This window comes from Schistocerca americana, chromosome 3 (genome assembly GCF_021461395.2).
Source record: "Schistocerca americana isolate TAMUIC-IGC-003095 chromosome 3, iqSchAmer2.1, whole genome shotgun sequence".
In the NCBI taxonomy this organism is placed as follows: Eukaryota; Metazoa; Arthropoda; class Insecta; order Orthoptera; family Acrididae; genus Schistocerca; species Schistocerca americana.
This window is the reverse complement of record NC_060121.1, coordinates 238,646,093-238,660,089: the sequence shown is the minus strand read 5'-3', so window position 1 is coordinate 238,660,089 and position 13,997 is coordinate 238,646,093. Positions and strand designations below refer to the sequence as shown.

At 45.7% G+C, this 13,997-nt stretch overlaps 1 protein-coding gene across 1 annotated transcript in view; it reads right to left on the bottom strand.

Annotated features, from left to right (window-relative positions):
- The window catches only part of LOC124607321 (protein Skeletor, isoforms D/E-like), a 341,628-nt gene that overhangs the window by 108,341 nt on the left and 219,290 nt on the right, over positions 1 to 13,997 (bottom strand). The window contains exon 8 of the mRNA XM_047139621.1: positions 8,260 to 8,444. Coding sequence (XP_046995577.1) covers positions 8,260 to 8,444 — 185 coding nt within the window. The remainder of the gene's footprint in view (positions 1 to 8,259; positions 8,445 to 13,997) is intronic.

Sequence of the window (13,997 nt, the reverse complement as noted above, 5' to 3'; positions counted from 1 at the left end):
ACGGCCGACAGGCGTTATGAAGCAGAACTAGCTGGGCGCGGCATAGCAACTGACGATGCTGTGCAATATGCTAGCGGAAGGACGGAAGCCTTTCCTCACTTTCTACTACGGAAGTCCTTGGAGTATGTACCTTAAACCCTAAACGAACATGGTCTGGAGCGTGTAAGTACCCAGCAATTTCTTTGATGTTATTGGAACTATTTGTCAATAGTTAGAAGTTTTGATTAATAAAAAACTAAACTCCGCCAGAGCAGGCCATGGAGACCCAACGGTACTGTAACCAGATCGATAAGGGTTGTTACATTGCTCTGTGGCATGTCTTCTACGTTTCGGTGATAACATACGAGAAGCTTCCTGCACAGTAGTGTAGGTTTTTTCACGGAATTGAAGGTAGTCAGGATAACAAATCGATTAAATCATATTTGAGTCATTGCTCTGTAACGAGCCTCTGGAGACAATGGGTCCCTTGTTACCAATGTACTCAGAAAATACCACTAGACGTCCTCAGAAAGTTTGATGCTGGGGTTAGTTTCCCCCCTATATGACAACCGATAAAGAAGGTAGATTTATGCCGCTACAGCAAATCACTTGCGTCTTTGAGTACTGTAATTTTCCGTAAACTTTATATACATACATAGAAGCGTTTATGAGATATTCAGACTGACCACGCCATGTAGTTCACCTTGCGTATACAAATCTTGGAAGAGGTGGAAGGGAGGACTGCAAGCTAGAAAACTTTTACTCGAAAATGACTAAGAGTTAAGTTACCACGATTCTCACGTCTGTTGAATACGTTAAGCACCATGTCATTGACACGTGGGTTGGATATCATTACTAATATTATGGAAGTGTGACTTCATGTTGAAAGATCTGCGGACAGGTGAACCGCTGAATTATGACTAGAGTGTATAGTAGCTAATAAGAGTACAGATATGTAAATAATAGATTTTACCTATCAGTCGTCCTTTTTAAATTTTATTGGCAGACATAGATTTCAGCTAAAAACTAGCCATTCTCAATGCACTATCATTTTTGATCAATGCATGTAATGCCTGTTGGTCGGGCTTCATCCACAGTTCATTGAATACTACTCAATCTGCCAATAAAATTTAAAAAGGATGACTGATAGCTGAAATCTATTATTTACAAGTCAATATAACAGTCGTTGAGTGCAACAGCCTTCAGAATGGAAGTTAACCTGAAGAGTACAGATTCCTGTGAAAGTCTGTGTACCTGTTGGCCAGTTTACATGCCAGGTATACGTCCCCGACGCAATCTCGATGGTTTTCATCTACATCTGTACTCTGCAAACCTCTGTGAAGTTCGTGGCAGAGGGTGCATCCCATTGTGCCTGTTATTGGTGCTTTCCCCTTTCCACTCTCGTATGGAGTGAGGAAAAAGGGTCGGTAAAACGTCTTTGTGCGCGCTGTAATTAACTTAACTTTACCTACGCGATCCCTAAGGGAGCGATACTCAGGAGGTTGCGGTTTTTTCTTAGATTACTCACTTAAAGTTGGTTCTAGAGACTTCAGTAGGCTTTCACGGAATAGTCTGCGTCTATCTTCAAGCGCCTGCCAGTTCAGTTCTTTCTGCATCTTCGTGACGCTCTCCAATAGATTAAAAAGAAAAAAAAGACCATTCGTTGTGTCCTTCTTTGTATATGTCAAGTATGGTCCATTAATACTATTCGGTGCAGCTCACATACTTGAGAAATATTCTAGGATGGGTTGCGTGAGTGTATGCAACCCCTTTTCAGACTGATTGAATTTCCAGCTTGTCTACCTATAAGTTGCAATCTACCGCCTGCTTTACCTACAATTGAGACTACGTCATCATTCCATTTCATACCACTACTAACATTCAGGTATTTGTATGAGTTGACAGATCCCAACTGTGACACTGATATCATAGTCATAATACTACGTATTTTCGTTTTGTAAAGTGCAAAGTTTTACAATTCTAACATTTCAAATGAGTTTCCAATGTTTGCACCACTTTGAAAGTTCATTAGAATGTGACTGAATATTTGTGGAGCTTTTTTCTGACAGTGCTTTGTTGTAGGTTTTATCATCCACCCCTTCGTTGGGAGTATGTCATGGACTCCGGAAAGCCGCGCAAGAAGGTCCAGAATAGAGATCAGAAACAGAGCGAGAATGAGTCGAATGTTGAGGGTGGCATACTTTACAAATCAAGGCGCCGCTGTTATGTCACTGCTATACCGGCTGTCTTACTTCCTGCTGTAATTCCGCGTATGTTACAAGTCTGAGAACCGTGGCGCTGCAGTCGCTTCATATTTGTCAACTCGTTCTCTCTTACTCAAGCTATAATAACGGCGTACGACGAGGGCCTCCCGTCGGGTGGACCGTTCGCCTGGTGCAAGTCTTTCGTTTTGACGCCACTGCGGCGATTTGCGCGTCGATGGGGATGAAATGATGATGATTAGGACAACAGAACACCCAGTCCCTGAGCAGAGAAAATCTCCGACCCAGCCGGGAATCGTACCCGAGCCCTTAAGATTGACAGTCCGTCGCGCTGACCACTTTTTTTTTTCTTTTTGTAGGGGACCGGTGGGGGCTCGGGGGGCAATGTGGGCAGGGGTCGAAACCTGAGGCCTGGCCACAGTGTCCCCCTCACCACCACCGAGCCTGTGGTGCTTAGGGAAGTGGGAGACACAGGAATCAACAGTAGTGCAAGGCGTTGTTATTTATTTATTTGCATGTGTTTTTGTAATATGCACTAATAGTATGAAATTATGGGAACACATATGCGAAAGAGAAAAGAAATATAAATTCTGGTTAAAGAAAAAGAAAGGAAAAAGGAAAAGCAAAAAGAAATAAAATCCGTGCAATCTGCGACGCGCTCTCCCATCCGCGGAGGTCAGAAGTAGAATAGATCGTAGGCGGTTGAAACTCAGACACCGCCGGGGGAGGAGGTGTGGGTGTCCTCTGTGCCAGGCACCCCCCAACTCAGTGGAGGTCTAACAAAGACCGCTCGAAGATAGTTACCAAATAATGTTCGGTAACGTGGCGTGTTTTCGAGAGCTGCATGGGCTGTTCGTAAATAGGTCCAGAAGTCGAGGCGGGATTTAGGTCCCTCATTAAAGAGATAAGCGACCGCCCACCCTTTGACCCACGTAATAGCATGACATTTGGCGGCGGGAAAATGTCGGTCCTCCGGGTATAGAAACATTCGAGGCTCGACTGTGTCTGGTGGCACCCGGAGATAGCAGGCAATGATTTGCTGCACGAAGCGCCATACATCTTGCGATGAGGCGCATGTCAGACGGTGTTCATCAGTGTCCAGTTGCTGGCAAAGGAGACAAAGAGGGGATTCTGACAAGCCAATGTTGTGCAGGCGCTGCTTCGTGGCAAATTTCCTGTTGACTATGTGATACCACAGTGCCCGCACGTTCGTAGGGAGGAAAGGCTGGTGGACGGTAGTCCACACTATGGGCCACTGGATGGAGGGGTGTTTGGTCTCCATCACATTCCGGGGAACACAGCGCAGCAACAGGCTGTAAAAATCCTTAGTCCTAGGTGGGCGTGTATCTGGGAGACTGGTATGTATGTAACTGTAGTCAACGAAAAAGGTCGAAATATGGGACAAATGAGGCACGATATGGCCGACAGACACTGGTGGTGAGGTGGAAGCAGGTAGGAGGACCTCAAGCAAGCTGCGTGTTAGAGATGTACCCTGGCCCATCCACTGTTTTCTCATGGTACTCATGTACAAGGCTGAAGCTCGCATACGGACATTGACGAGCCCGACGCCACCATACCGTGAGGGCAGGGGTAAGTGTCTCATAACGGACTTTAAACATTGAACCAGCCGTGAGATAATAGCCAAAAGCCGCCTGAAGGTTGCGCCCAATTGCAGTTGGCAGAGGGAGAACTTGAGCGATGTGAACCAATTTTGATGCCACATGAAGATTAATAAACACAACCCGTTGAAGTGTGTCCTGGCGGCGCAAGAGGTTCTGGCGGACGTCGTTGCGGATGACGTGTAACAGGCGACGGAAATTCGTTGCCGCAGTGCGTGTGACCGTGGGAGTAAAGGTAATGCCCGGGTACCGGAAAGTCCGCACAAGCGGCAGTGGTGCCACTTCACCCTCCTGGAGGCCTCGTCCAATGTGCATTGCAGAAGATTTGGCGACATTCATGGCACTGCCAGCGGCAGCCCCATAACGGGTAATCAATTCGAGGACATCCCGAATCTCAGAGCCGGAGCGAATGAGGAGGAGGAGGTCATCAGCATATGCCCGACAGCGAACCACTCAGCTGCCGGGGGCGGACTTACTCAAGATTGCAGGAGGGTAAAGCTAGTCGCGAGTTAGTGTGAAAGTTGACTGCACGATCTTGCTGTTGTGAAGTAGAAATGACTGGGCGAAATGACCGATTGTCGGAGTCAGATGGCCTCTAACGAAGGTATGTTTTTGTTAGACAGTGGAGGGTACAAGGTGAAAATCAAGCGTTGCTGTGTATACAACTGCAAATGTAAAGAAAGATTTTCTGGAATAAGTTCAATGCTTTAGTCCTCACTTCGTCCAATACAACCAAAGTGGTTGTATCCTTGTTTACTTCATCTCCACCACGAGAAAACATAAGTACTCCATCAAACGAAAACTGAGTGGAGGGAAATGTCACCATTCTGCCTCTCCGGCCAAAAAGCGCGCTATTTGAGCATTTTTTGATCGTTCCATATTGTGTATACAGGATAATACACACATCAAAAAAAGTTGTGTATCACCTCGGTTCCGAGAGTTCCGGAACCTGTACAGAAAATTGGAATAGAGATCAACATAAACATTATTTCCGCCATTTTGTTACTCAAGGAAACCACATATTGCATGTTGTACCACCATACAGCGAGACCTTCAGAGGTGGTGGTCCAGATTGCTGTACACACCGCTACCTCTAATACCCAGTAGCACGTCTTTTGCATTGATGCATGTATTCGTCGTGTCATACTCTCCACATGTTATCAAGGCACTATTGCTCCGAATTGTCCCAATCCTCAACGGCGATTCGGCGTAGATCCCTCAGAGTGGTTGGTGGGTCACGTCGCCCATAAACAGCCCTTTTCAATTCATCCCAGGCGTGTTTGAAAGGGTTCATGTCTGTAGAACATGCTGGCCACTCTAGTCGAGTGATGTCGTTATGCTGAAGGAAGTCATTCACAAGATGTGCACGATGGGGGCGCGAATTGTCGTCCATGAAGACGAATGCCTCGCCAATATTCTGCCGATATGGTTGCACTATCAGTCGGAGGATGGCATTCAAGTATCATACACCCGTTACGGCGCCTTCCATGACCACAAGCGGCGTACGTCGGCCCCACATAATGTCACCCCAAAACAGCAGGGAACCTCCACCTCGTTGCACTCTCTGGATGGTGACCTAAGGCGTTCAGCCTAACCGGTTGCCTCCAAACACATCTCTGACGACTGTCTGGTTGGAACAAAAATGTTCAAATGTGTGTGAGTACCTAAGGGACCAAACTGCTGAGGCTAACACATACGTCCATGCCCGAGGGAGCACTCGAACCTCCGGCGGGAGGGGCACGCAGTCAGTGACATGACGCCTCAAACCGCGCGGCCATTCCGCGCGGCCTCTGGTTGAAGGCATACGCGACATTCATGGGTGAATACAACGTGATGCCAATCCTCAGCGGTCCATTTGGCATGTTGTTGGGCCCATCTATAACGCGCTACATAGTGTCGTGGTTTCAAAGACGGACCTTGCTATGGACGTCGGGAGTGAAGTTGCGCATCTTGCAGCCTATTGCGCACAGTTTGAGTCGTAACACGACGTCCTGTGGCTGCACGAAAATCATTATTCAATATGGTGGTGTTATTGTCAAGGCTCCTCCAAGCCATAATCGGTAGGTAGCGGTCATCCAATGCAGTAGTAGCCCTTGGGCGGCCTGAGCGAGGCATGTTATCGACAGTTCCTGTCTCTCTGTATCTCCTTCATGTCCGCACAACATCGCTTTGGTTCACTCCGAGACGCCTCGACTCTTTTTTGGTGAGAGCCCTTCTTGGTACAAAGTAACAATGCGGACGCGATCGAACCGCGGTATTGACCGTCCAGACATGATGGAACTACAGACAACACGAGCCGTCTACCTCCTTCCTGGTGGAATGACTGGAACTGATCGGCTGTCGGACCCCCTCCGTCTACCAGGCGCTGCTCATGCATGGTTGGTTACATCTTTGGGCGGGTTTAGTCACATCTCTGAACAGTCGAAGGAACCATGTCTGTGATACGATATCCATAGTCAACGTTTATCTTCAGGAGTTCTGGGAACCGGGGTGATGCAAAACGTTTTTGATGTGTGTAGTACTTTTCATTCCGTTATGTAAAATCTTTGAAGACCGCTGTAAGTTTGTTAATAATTGACAGCCGTTTATAGAATAGATTTCATCATTGTGTCCTGATATCTTGCACTGTCGTTACATACTCGGTAACGTATCGATAGTGTGTGTACATCAAAGTAATTGTTAGACATTCTCGGAATAGAGATTAACTATTAAAACAGGTTTACAGCAGTGTTAGAAAACGTTTTATACAGCAGTAATCCACGCGCTTTCAAATAGAAACTGAAGAGTTTCTTCATGGGTCACTGCTTCTATGCTCTCGAGGAGTTCCTTGAAAAATTAAACTGATTGTTGTTGTATTGTTGATTGCGTTTACTTAAACAAAAGGCTTGACTTTTTTGGGTTCTTAAACATTTTATCTTATCTGTTATTACTTTTACGTTATAATTTCATGTACTGACACGTTCCATGACCTTGGAGATATGTTCCTTAATTTGGGCCTATGGAACTTGACATGTAAATGAATAAATAAACATATAGGCATATATACATATACGTTTGTACACACACATGCACATGCACTAGCACGAACACACACACACACACACACACACACACACACACACACACACAGGACTGTATCGGTCATTGTACAGGTTGTACATAAAGTACGGGAACACTTTCAATTATTTATTACACAAGATTTAAACATTATTCAGATGTCATGCATATTGCATTTAGAAGAGAAACTCTGAAAGCTTTTTTGCAAACATTCGACATGCGAACCATGAGCGACCCGGCAGACGTCAATACGGTAATCGAACTCTTGCCATGCCCGTCCCAGCATGGCATCGTCGACTGTGGCAGTCGCTTCCCGTATTCTCTCCTGGAGCTCTGCTACATCACGTGGTAGAGGCGGTACATACACCAGATCTCTAATGTGTCCCCACAGAAAAAAATCACACAGAGTGAGATCTGGTGATCGGCGAGACCATATCATGAAACAGCAGTCCCATTCTGTAGCACGGCCGATCCATCGATGCGGCAGCTCCGTGTTTAGGTACCCACGAACTTCACGATGAAAATGGGGTGGAACCCCATCCCGCTGAAAGGTGAACGGAGAGTCCGATTGTATTTGCGACATCAGCCATTGCTGCAACATGTCCAAGTAGGAATATCCAGTGAAAGTGCTCTTGGCGAAGAAGAATGGCCCGTACTGTTTTCGACATGACAAAGCAGAAAAAACGAATGTGTTGTGCCAGTGGTAAACGGCTTTCCTTGTTGGTGGCTTCTTACCGTACTTGGCTGTAAACATCCGGTGAACAGCTGTAGCAAACTTGTTTTTGTCGAACCGCAACACGCAGAAATCTCGTTCCGCACCTGAACTCGCCATGTTTGCGACTAGCTCTGACTATCGGCAAGTTGCCAAACTGCGCTGTGGCGGTATACGTGAAAAAAAAAAAAAAAACTTTTAGGGTTTCTCGTCAAAATGACGTATGTATGATATCTGTACAGTGTTTGGTTCTTGTGCAATAAATAATTGAAAGTGTTCCCGGACTTCATGTATACCCTGTATAAGCATCTAATAATAGTCGTGCCCAGTGGTTGTGTAGGTAGCGGCAGTGAAGCGAGTCCCTGATTCTACTTGCGAACTCAGGTGCTCGCTCTTCTTTCTAGTCGTGCCCATTAGTTGTGTAAGTAGCGGCAATGGAGCGAGTCTGTGATTATAGTTGCGAACTCAGGTGCTCGGTCTCCTTTCTGCTTGTATGGTCCACTCGCACCCGACAACAGGCTCCAGTGACGTGTGTCCAATTAAATGGCCAGGGGCAGAGACTCGCGTGTCCGAGAGCACAGAGACGGCGAGTTCGGAGATGGCGTCATAGGACCCGCTGGTGAGTTTAAAGCGAGTACACAGGTGCCACTGAGTGAGTCTAGAGACGTACCCTGATGCGCTCGTCGGGGCAGCTGCCGGTGCCGCCGGAGCACTGCGACTTGGCGCCCAGGAAGTAGTCGTCGGCGCCGCCCTGCAGCGTGTCGTGGTCCACCCACGCCACCGCCACGTCGCCGCCCACCATCCTGGACCGCTCCGGATGACCCGAAAGACCGAACGCCATGTAGTCGCCATTGGCTGCAAACAGTCAAGCCAACTTCAATTTTTTTAAACTCCTAAATGATACTTTAATGAAGAAAACTTGATAGTTGGAAATTTGTGCCAGACCGGAACTCGAACTCGGATTTCCTGCTTGTGAACAGACGGCTAACCCTTTAGGCTAAAGAGTACCCATCCAGGATAGACTCGGGCTTTCATCGCTACTTATGGGGGAAGTGGGAATGTCACTACTAGTGAAAAATGTCTGTGGAGAACAGTGCCTTATCCTACCCTGAAGATTACAAGACATGTATTAAATGTACTGAAATGATATGGACACATTGTGATATATGCAGGTCCCCTATCAGCCACAGTAGTTTTCCCGCTTAGTTTCGCTGGAAATTATGTTGTTTCATGACATACATCAACAAAAGTGTTGATTCTCCCAGATATACCGTGCAGGTATGTTGCTATTGTGGCTTTCCTGTACCGATCGGTAGGTCTCCCCTGACGTTGTTTGTAAACATACACACAGTTACCATGAGCGCCATCTACGGGCAGAACGCCGGTCTCGATTCCATTGCACTTCTTAATTGAAAGTAAAGCACCAGCAGGAACGAATTAGAGAAGACAGTGGAATAGTAAATTGAACATTCATTATGCCACGAAGGACAGTCATGAACAGTCGTGGGGCCGGCATCAACACGCTACGCGCAGAACGCACGTGAACCATGTAAGATTTTGACGCCAAATTGATGTGGTGCGGACATGGAACCGGTTACAAGGAACAAGTAGTGTTGAGGACTTTCACCGCACAATCAGTACACGTTCGACAGATGCACTGAAAGATCGATGTCTACGACTTTTGGATGAAAGGAATCTTGGGCCGAGTGCTCCAGAACTGGATGCGGCGTTGGAAGAACGTCACGTATCGCATCAAACTGTGACGAGATGCTTACATGATGCGAATCACCGTCCCGGAAGACTTTGGTGATCACCACGTTGTACCTCAAAACACCATGAACTCCCTTACTGATGACAAAGAAATCTTTCAGAATGGACACCCTAGGATTGGCGTCGCGTGTTGATTACGGACGAAACTCAGTTCTGTTTACGCTCTGATAAAGACAGACAACGCGTTTGGAGACAACGCCTTAATATCAAAGCCTCCAACAAATGTGTAACAAGGCGACGCAACGCCTTAATATCAAAGCCTCCAACACTGATCCCAAATGTGTAACAAGGCGGTGGTGGAGTGATGTTCTGGGGGTGGATTACATGGTGCCACTCTGCACCTCTCGTGGTTGTTGGAAGCAATCTCAATCTCACTGCTCTGTGGTACAGGGAGGAGAATCTTGCGACCAGCAATGGGAGAGTATGTTTTTTTTTCTACTGTCTTTATCCCGCATTGTGCGCAGGGTTAAGTACGGATTTGGCATGGTTAATTGTAAGGGCTGGCCGGATGCCCTTCCTGCCGCCACCCCATAATACCCGGGACGCAACAAGTGTGCCCCAGCTGTCTGCATCTAGTGTAAATCGTGAAATAGTGTGAAGGTGTTTCAAATGTCTGCAAGTCGTGTAACTGAGGCGGGACGTGGGGACCAGCCCGGTATTCATCTAGGAGAACGCGGGAAACCACCTAAAAACCACATGCAGCCTGGCCGGCACACCGGCCGTCGTCGTTAACCCTCCGGGCGGATTCGATCCGGGGCCGGCGCGCCTACCCGAGTCCAGGAAGCAGCGCGTTAGCGCTCTCGGCTACCCTGGCGGGTAGTATTCTTAGCTGGAGTAGCCGCCTTCAGTTTCCTTCCCTTAAGAACTCACTGTATCAGAAAACATCTGGTTTGTACAGATATAAATTCTTTTTATGTCTTCCACAATCACTATTTTTATTACTGTCACTGTTACTATTATTATTATTATTATTACTATTACTATTCTTATCATTACTAGTGGCAGCAGTATCAGAAGTACAAGTTCTGCCAGCATTAACTTTATTTGTTCAAAGTATATATGACTTATATTGTCAGTATGGACACTAAAAATTTTTTAATACTATTTATCATATTAAACTTATTATTTCTTTGATAATTGTGGTGTAAAAACGGTACTGTGCATTCAGCGTGCTAAAGATCACCAAAACGGAGTGACTAGCTTGTTCTCCGGAAATGAACCCAATCGAACATGTATGGGATCGATTGAAAGGAACTGTTTTTGTACATCGACAACGACCATGTACTATTCACGACTTATGTAGAATCGCCACTGAAGGCTGGGACAATTTGGACCGAGCCTGGTTCGATCATCGCATGCCTCATAGTCAATTTTTGTTTCCTGTCCCATTAATTTCGAAATAAAAGTGTGATGCAAAACTTTTCTTAATGTATGTATTTTGAAAGCCGTTCAACAGAAGACAACTGCGTCTCATTTATCTTCACCCGAGTTACAAGACGTTGGAGAGATGCCAAAACACTACTCACTGGGTCCGCAGCTCGTGGTCGTGCCGTAGCGTTCTCGGTTCCCGGGTTCGATTCCCGGCGGGGTCAGGGATTTTCTCTGCTTCGTGATGACTGGGTGTTGTGTGATGTCCTTAGGTTAGTTAGGTTTAAGTAGTTCTAAGTTCTAGGAGACTGATGACCATAGATGTTAAGTCCCATAGTGCTCAGAGCCATTTGAACCAATCTACTCACGGGTTTCGTCTGCTAGAATGGAGACTGGCTATACTGCAGGTTTTTTCATTAGGTCTTTTTCCGTATCAAGATTGGTGTGAATAGGAAGGGTAACAAGGTAAGTAAATCAATAAGTAATAATACGAGTAAAAAAGCAAGCAAATAAATTTCTTGAAAGACGCGGGTTTGTGAAGAAAGCTTTCAATTTTTCTTGTAGGATGCTATTTTTTAGCATTTGTATCGCTGCTGCCACTTTCTTCCTTTGTGTGAAGGAGACGAGATAGTTGTTATTCTGTTTTATGGATAGAATAAAAGAAGGGCGGATTATACACTGAAGAGCCAAAGAAACTAGTACACCCGCCTAATATCGTGTAGGGCTCTCGCGACCATGCAGAAGTAGCGCAACACGACGTGACATGGACTCGACTAATGTCTCAAGTAGTGTTGGAGGGATTTGATACCATGAATCCTGGAGAGCTGTCCACAAATCTGTAAAGAGTACGAGGGGGTGGAGATCCCTTCCCAACAGCACGTTGCAAAGCATTCCAGATATGCCCAGTAATCTTCATGTCTGGGGAATTTGGTGGCCAGCGCAAGTGTTTCAACTTAGAAGAGTGTTCCTGAAGCCACTCTGTAGCAATTCTAGATGTGTGGGGTGTCGCATTGTCCTGCAGGAATTGGCCAAGTTTCTCGGAATGCATAATGGACTTGAATGGATGCAGGTGATCAGACACGATGCTTATGTCCGTATCACCTGTCAGAGTCGTATCTAGACATATCAGGGGTCCCAAGTCACTCCAGCTGCACACGCCCTACACCATTACAGAGCCTCCACCAGCTCGAACAGTCCCCTGTTGACAGGCAGGGTCCATGGATTCATGAGGTCGTCACCATACCCGTACACGTCCATCCGCTCGATAAAATTTGAAACGAGACTCGTCCGACCAGACAACAAGTTTCCAGTCATCAATAGTCCAATGTCGGTGTTGACAGGCCCAGGCGAGGCGTAAAGCATTGTGTCGTGAAGTCATGAAGGGTTCACGAGTGAGCCTTCGGCTCCGAAAGCCCATATCGACGCTGTTTCGTTGAATGGTTCGCACGCTGACACTTGTTGATGGCCCGACATTGAAATAAGCAGGAATTTGCGGAAGGGTTGCACTTCTGTCACCTTGAGCGATTCTCTTCAGTCGTCGTTGGTCCCGTTCTTGCAGGATCTTTTTCCGGCCGCAGCGATGTCGGAGATTTGATGTTTTACCGGATTTCTGATATTCACGGTACACTCGTGTAATGATCGTATGGGAAAGTTCCCACTTCATCACTGCCTCGGCGGTGGTTTGTCCCATCACCCGTACGCCGACTATGACACCACGTTCTACATCCCTTACACCTTGATAACCTGCCATTTTAGCAGCACTAACCGATCTAACAACTGCGCCAGACACTTTTTGTCTTATATAGACGTTGCCGACCGCAGCACTCTATTCTGCCTGTTTACATATCTCTGTATTTGAATACGCATGCCTATACCAGTTTGTTTGGCCCTTCAGTGTATATATTTCGAGGCCCAACTATGCCACAATCTAACTGTAACTTTATATCTGAATTAACAGGTGAGTCCTCAGTGCGTTAGCCCATTCTGCACTCCTTATTTGTATTACTAAAAAACTGCATATTTTATTTTTGTAGAAAAATTTACAGAAGAATCTCTACAACGTCGCCATTTTTCCTAGAGTAAATAAAACGTAATCTGCTGAAAGTAATGAAGAACCACCTCAGCTATAATGAGGTGCATTCATTACGTCACGACAGGTTTCGTTCAATGAAGATCATTAGGTGGCACTGCTAACAGTCTTCATAAGAAATTCTCAAGGAATGATATCGTTACAATCCTGTGAGAATGTGTTACAGAGACTTTTAGCAGTGCTGCTTGATGCTGCTGATTGAACGTAACCGTTCGTGACATAGTAAATGTATCTTAATATAGCTGTGGTGGTGGTTCTTATCAGCATGAACTTGAATCATCTGTGGTGGACAAGACTATAACCTGATGATAAGTTCCAAAGTAAAAGGAAATGTGACAACCTGGAAGATAGGGAAGGTGGGCATAAAAATGGATAGGTAAAGGTACATTAAAAATAGAGACATTCTAACATACAGATAAAATCAATCAAGAAATGTTGTTTTAAGTGTCGCATTTTCCTTAGACTGCAGTTTCAGCATACATGAACGCTTGCATTTCTATCTTCACTAATTTCGTTCCCACGCATCCATACATTGCAGTGAATTCAGTTCATTTTGAGTTAAACTTTCATGAAGATTTTTAATATTTGTTCTTCCCTCCCCATGGCGTTAACCTGTTACATTACCAGACCCTTTAGTCTCTTACACACATAAACAGATACTCCAACATACTATAGTTTCTTAGATTTTGTCTGGGATGTATTGTCCCAGAAATAAATTAAATGTAGCCGCAATCCACAAATTCAGATCAACGCTTTAATTAAGTCCTCACAATGCACGAAATGTATGCTGCTGAGAAACTTACTAACATGTTGGAACTGTGTAGTGGAATGGTATTCAGATCGAGACCATTAGCTTTCACGCGGAACCATTTTAACGACATATTGTCTAGATATGACTCACGAAAAGTGTTCAGTTTCCAGGAAAGCTCGCAGAACAACTTCTGTGGATTGGTATAGCTAGATATGAACAAGGGATTCGGCATACAAGGCTCACAAGGTATGCAGGAGAGGTTATATGGAACAGTCTAGGTAGATACTCAGGACAGTTTTTATAGACTAGTACAGCAAGATTGGTAGGAAAGTTTCTGCGGATTAGTCTATCAAGGTATAAAGGAAAGTTATTTGGCTTAGTGTAGCAAGATACGGAGGAAATTTTCTGTGGAATAGGTTTGAAAGGTGGA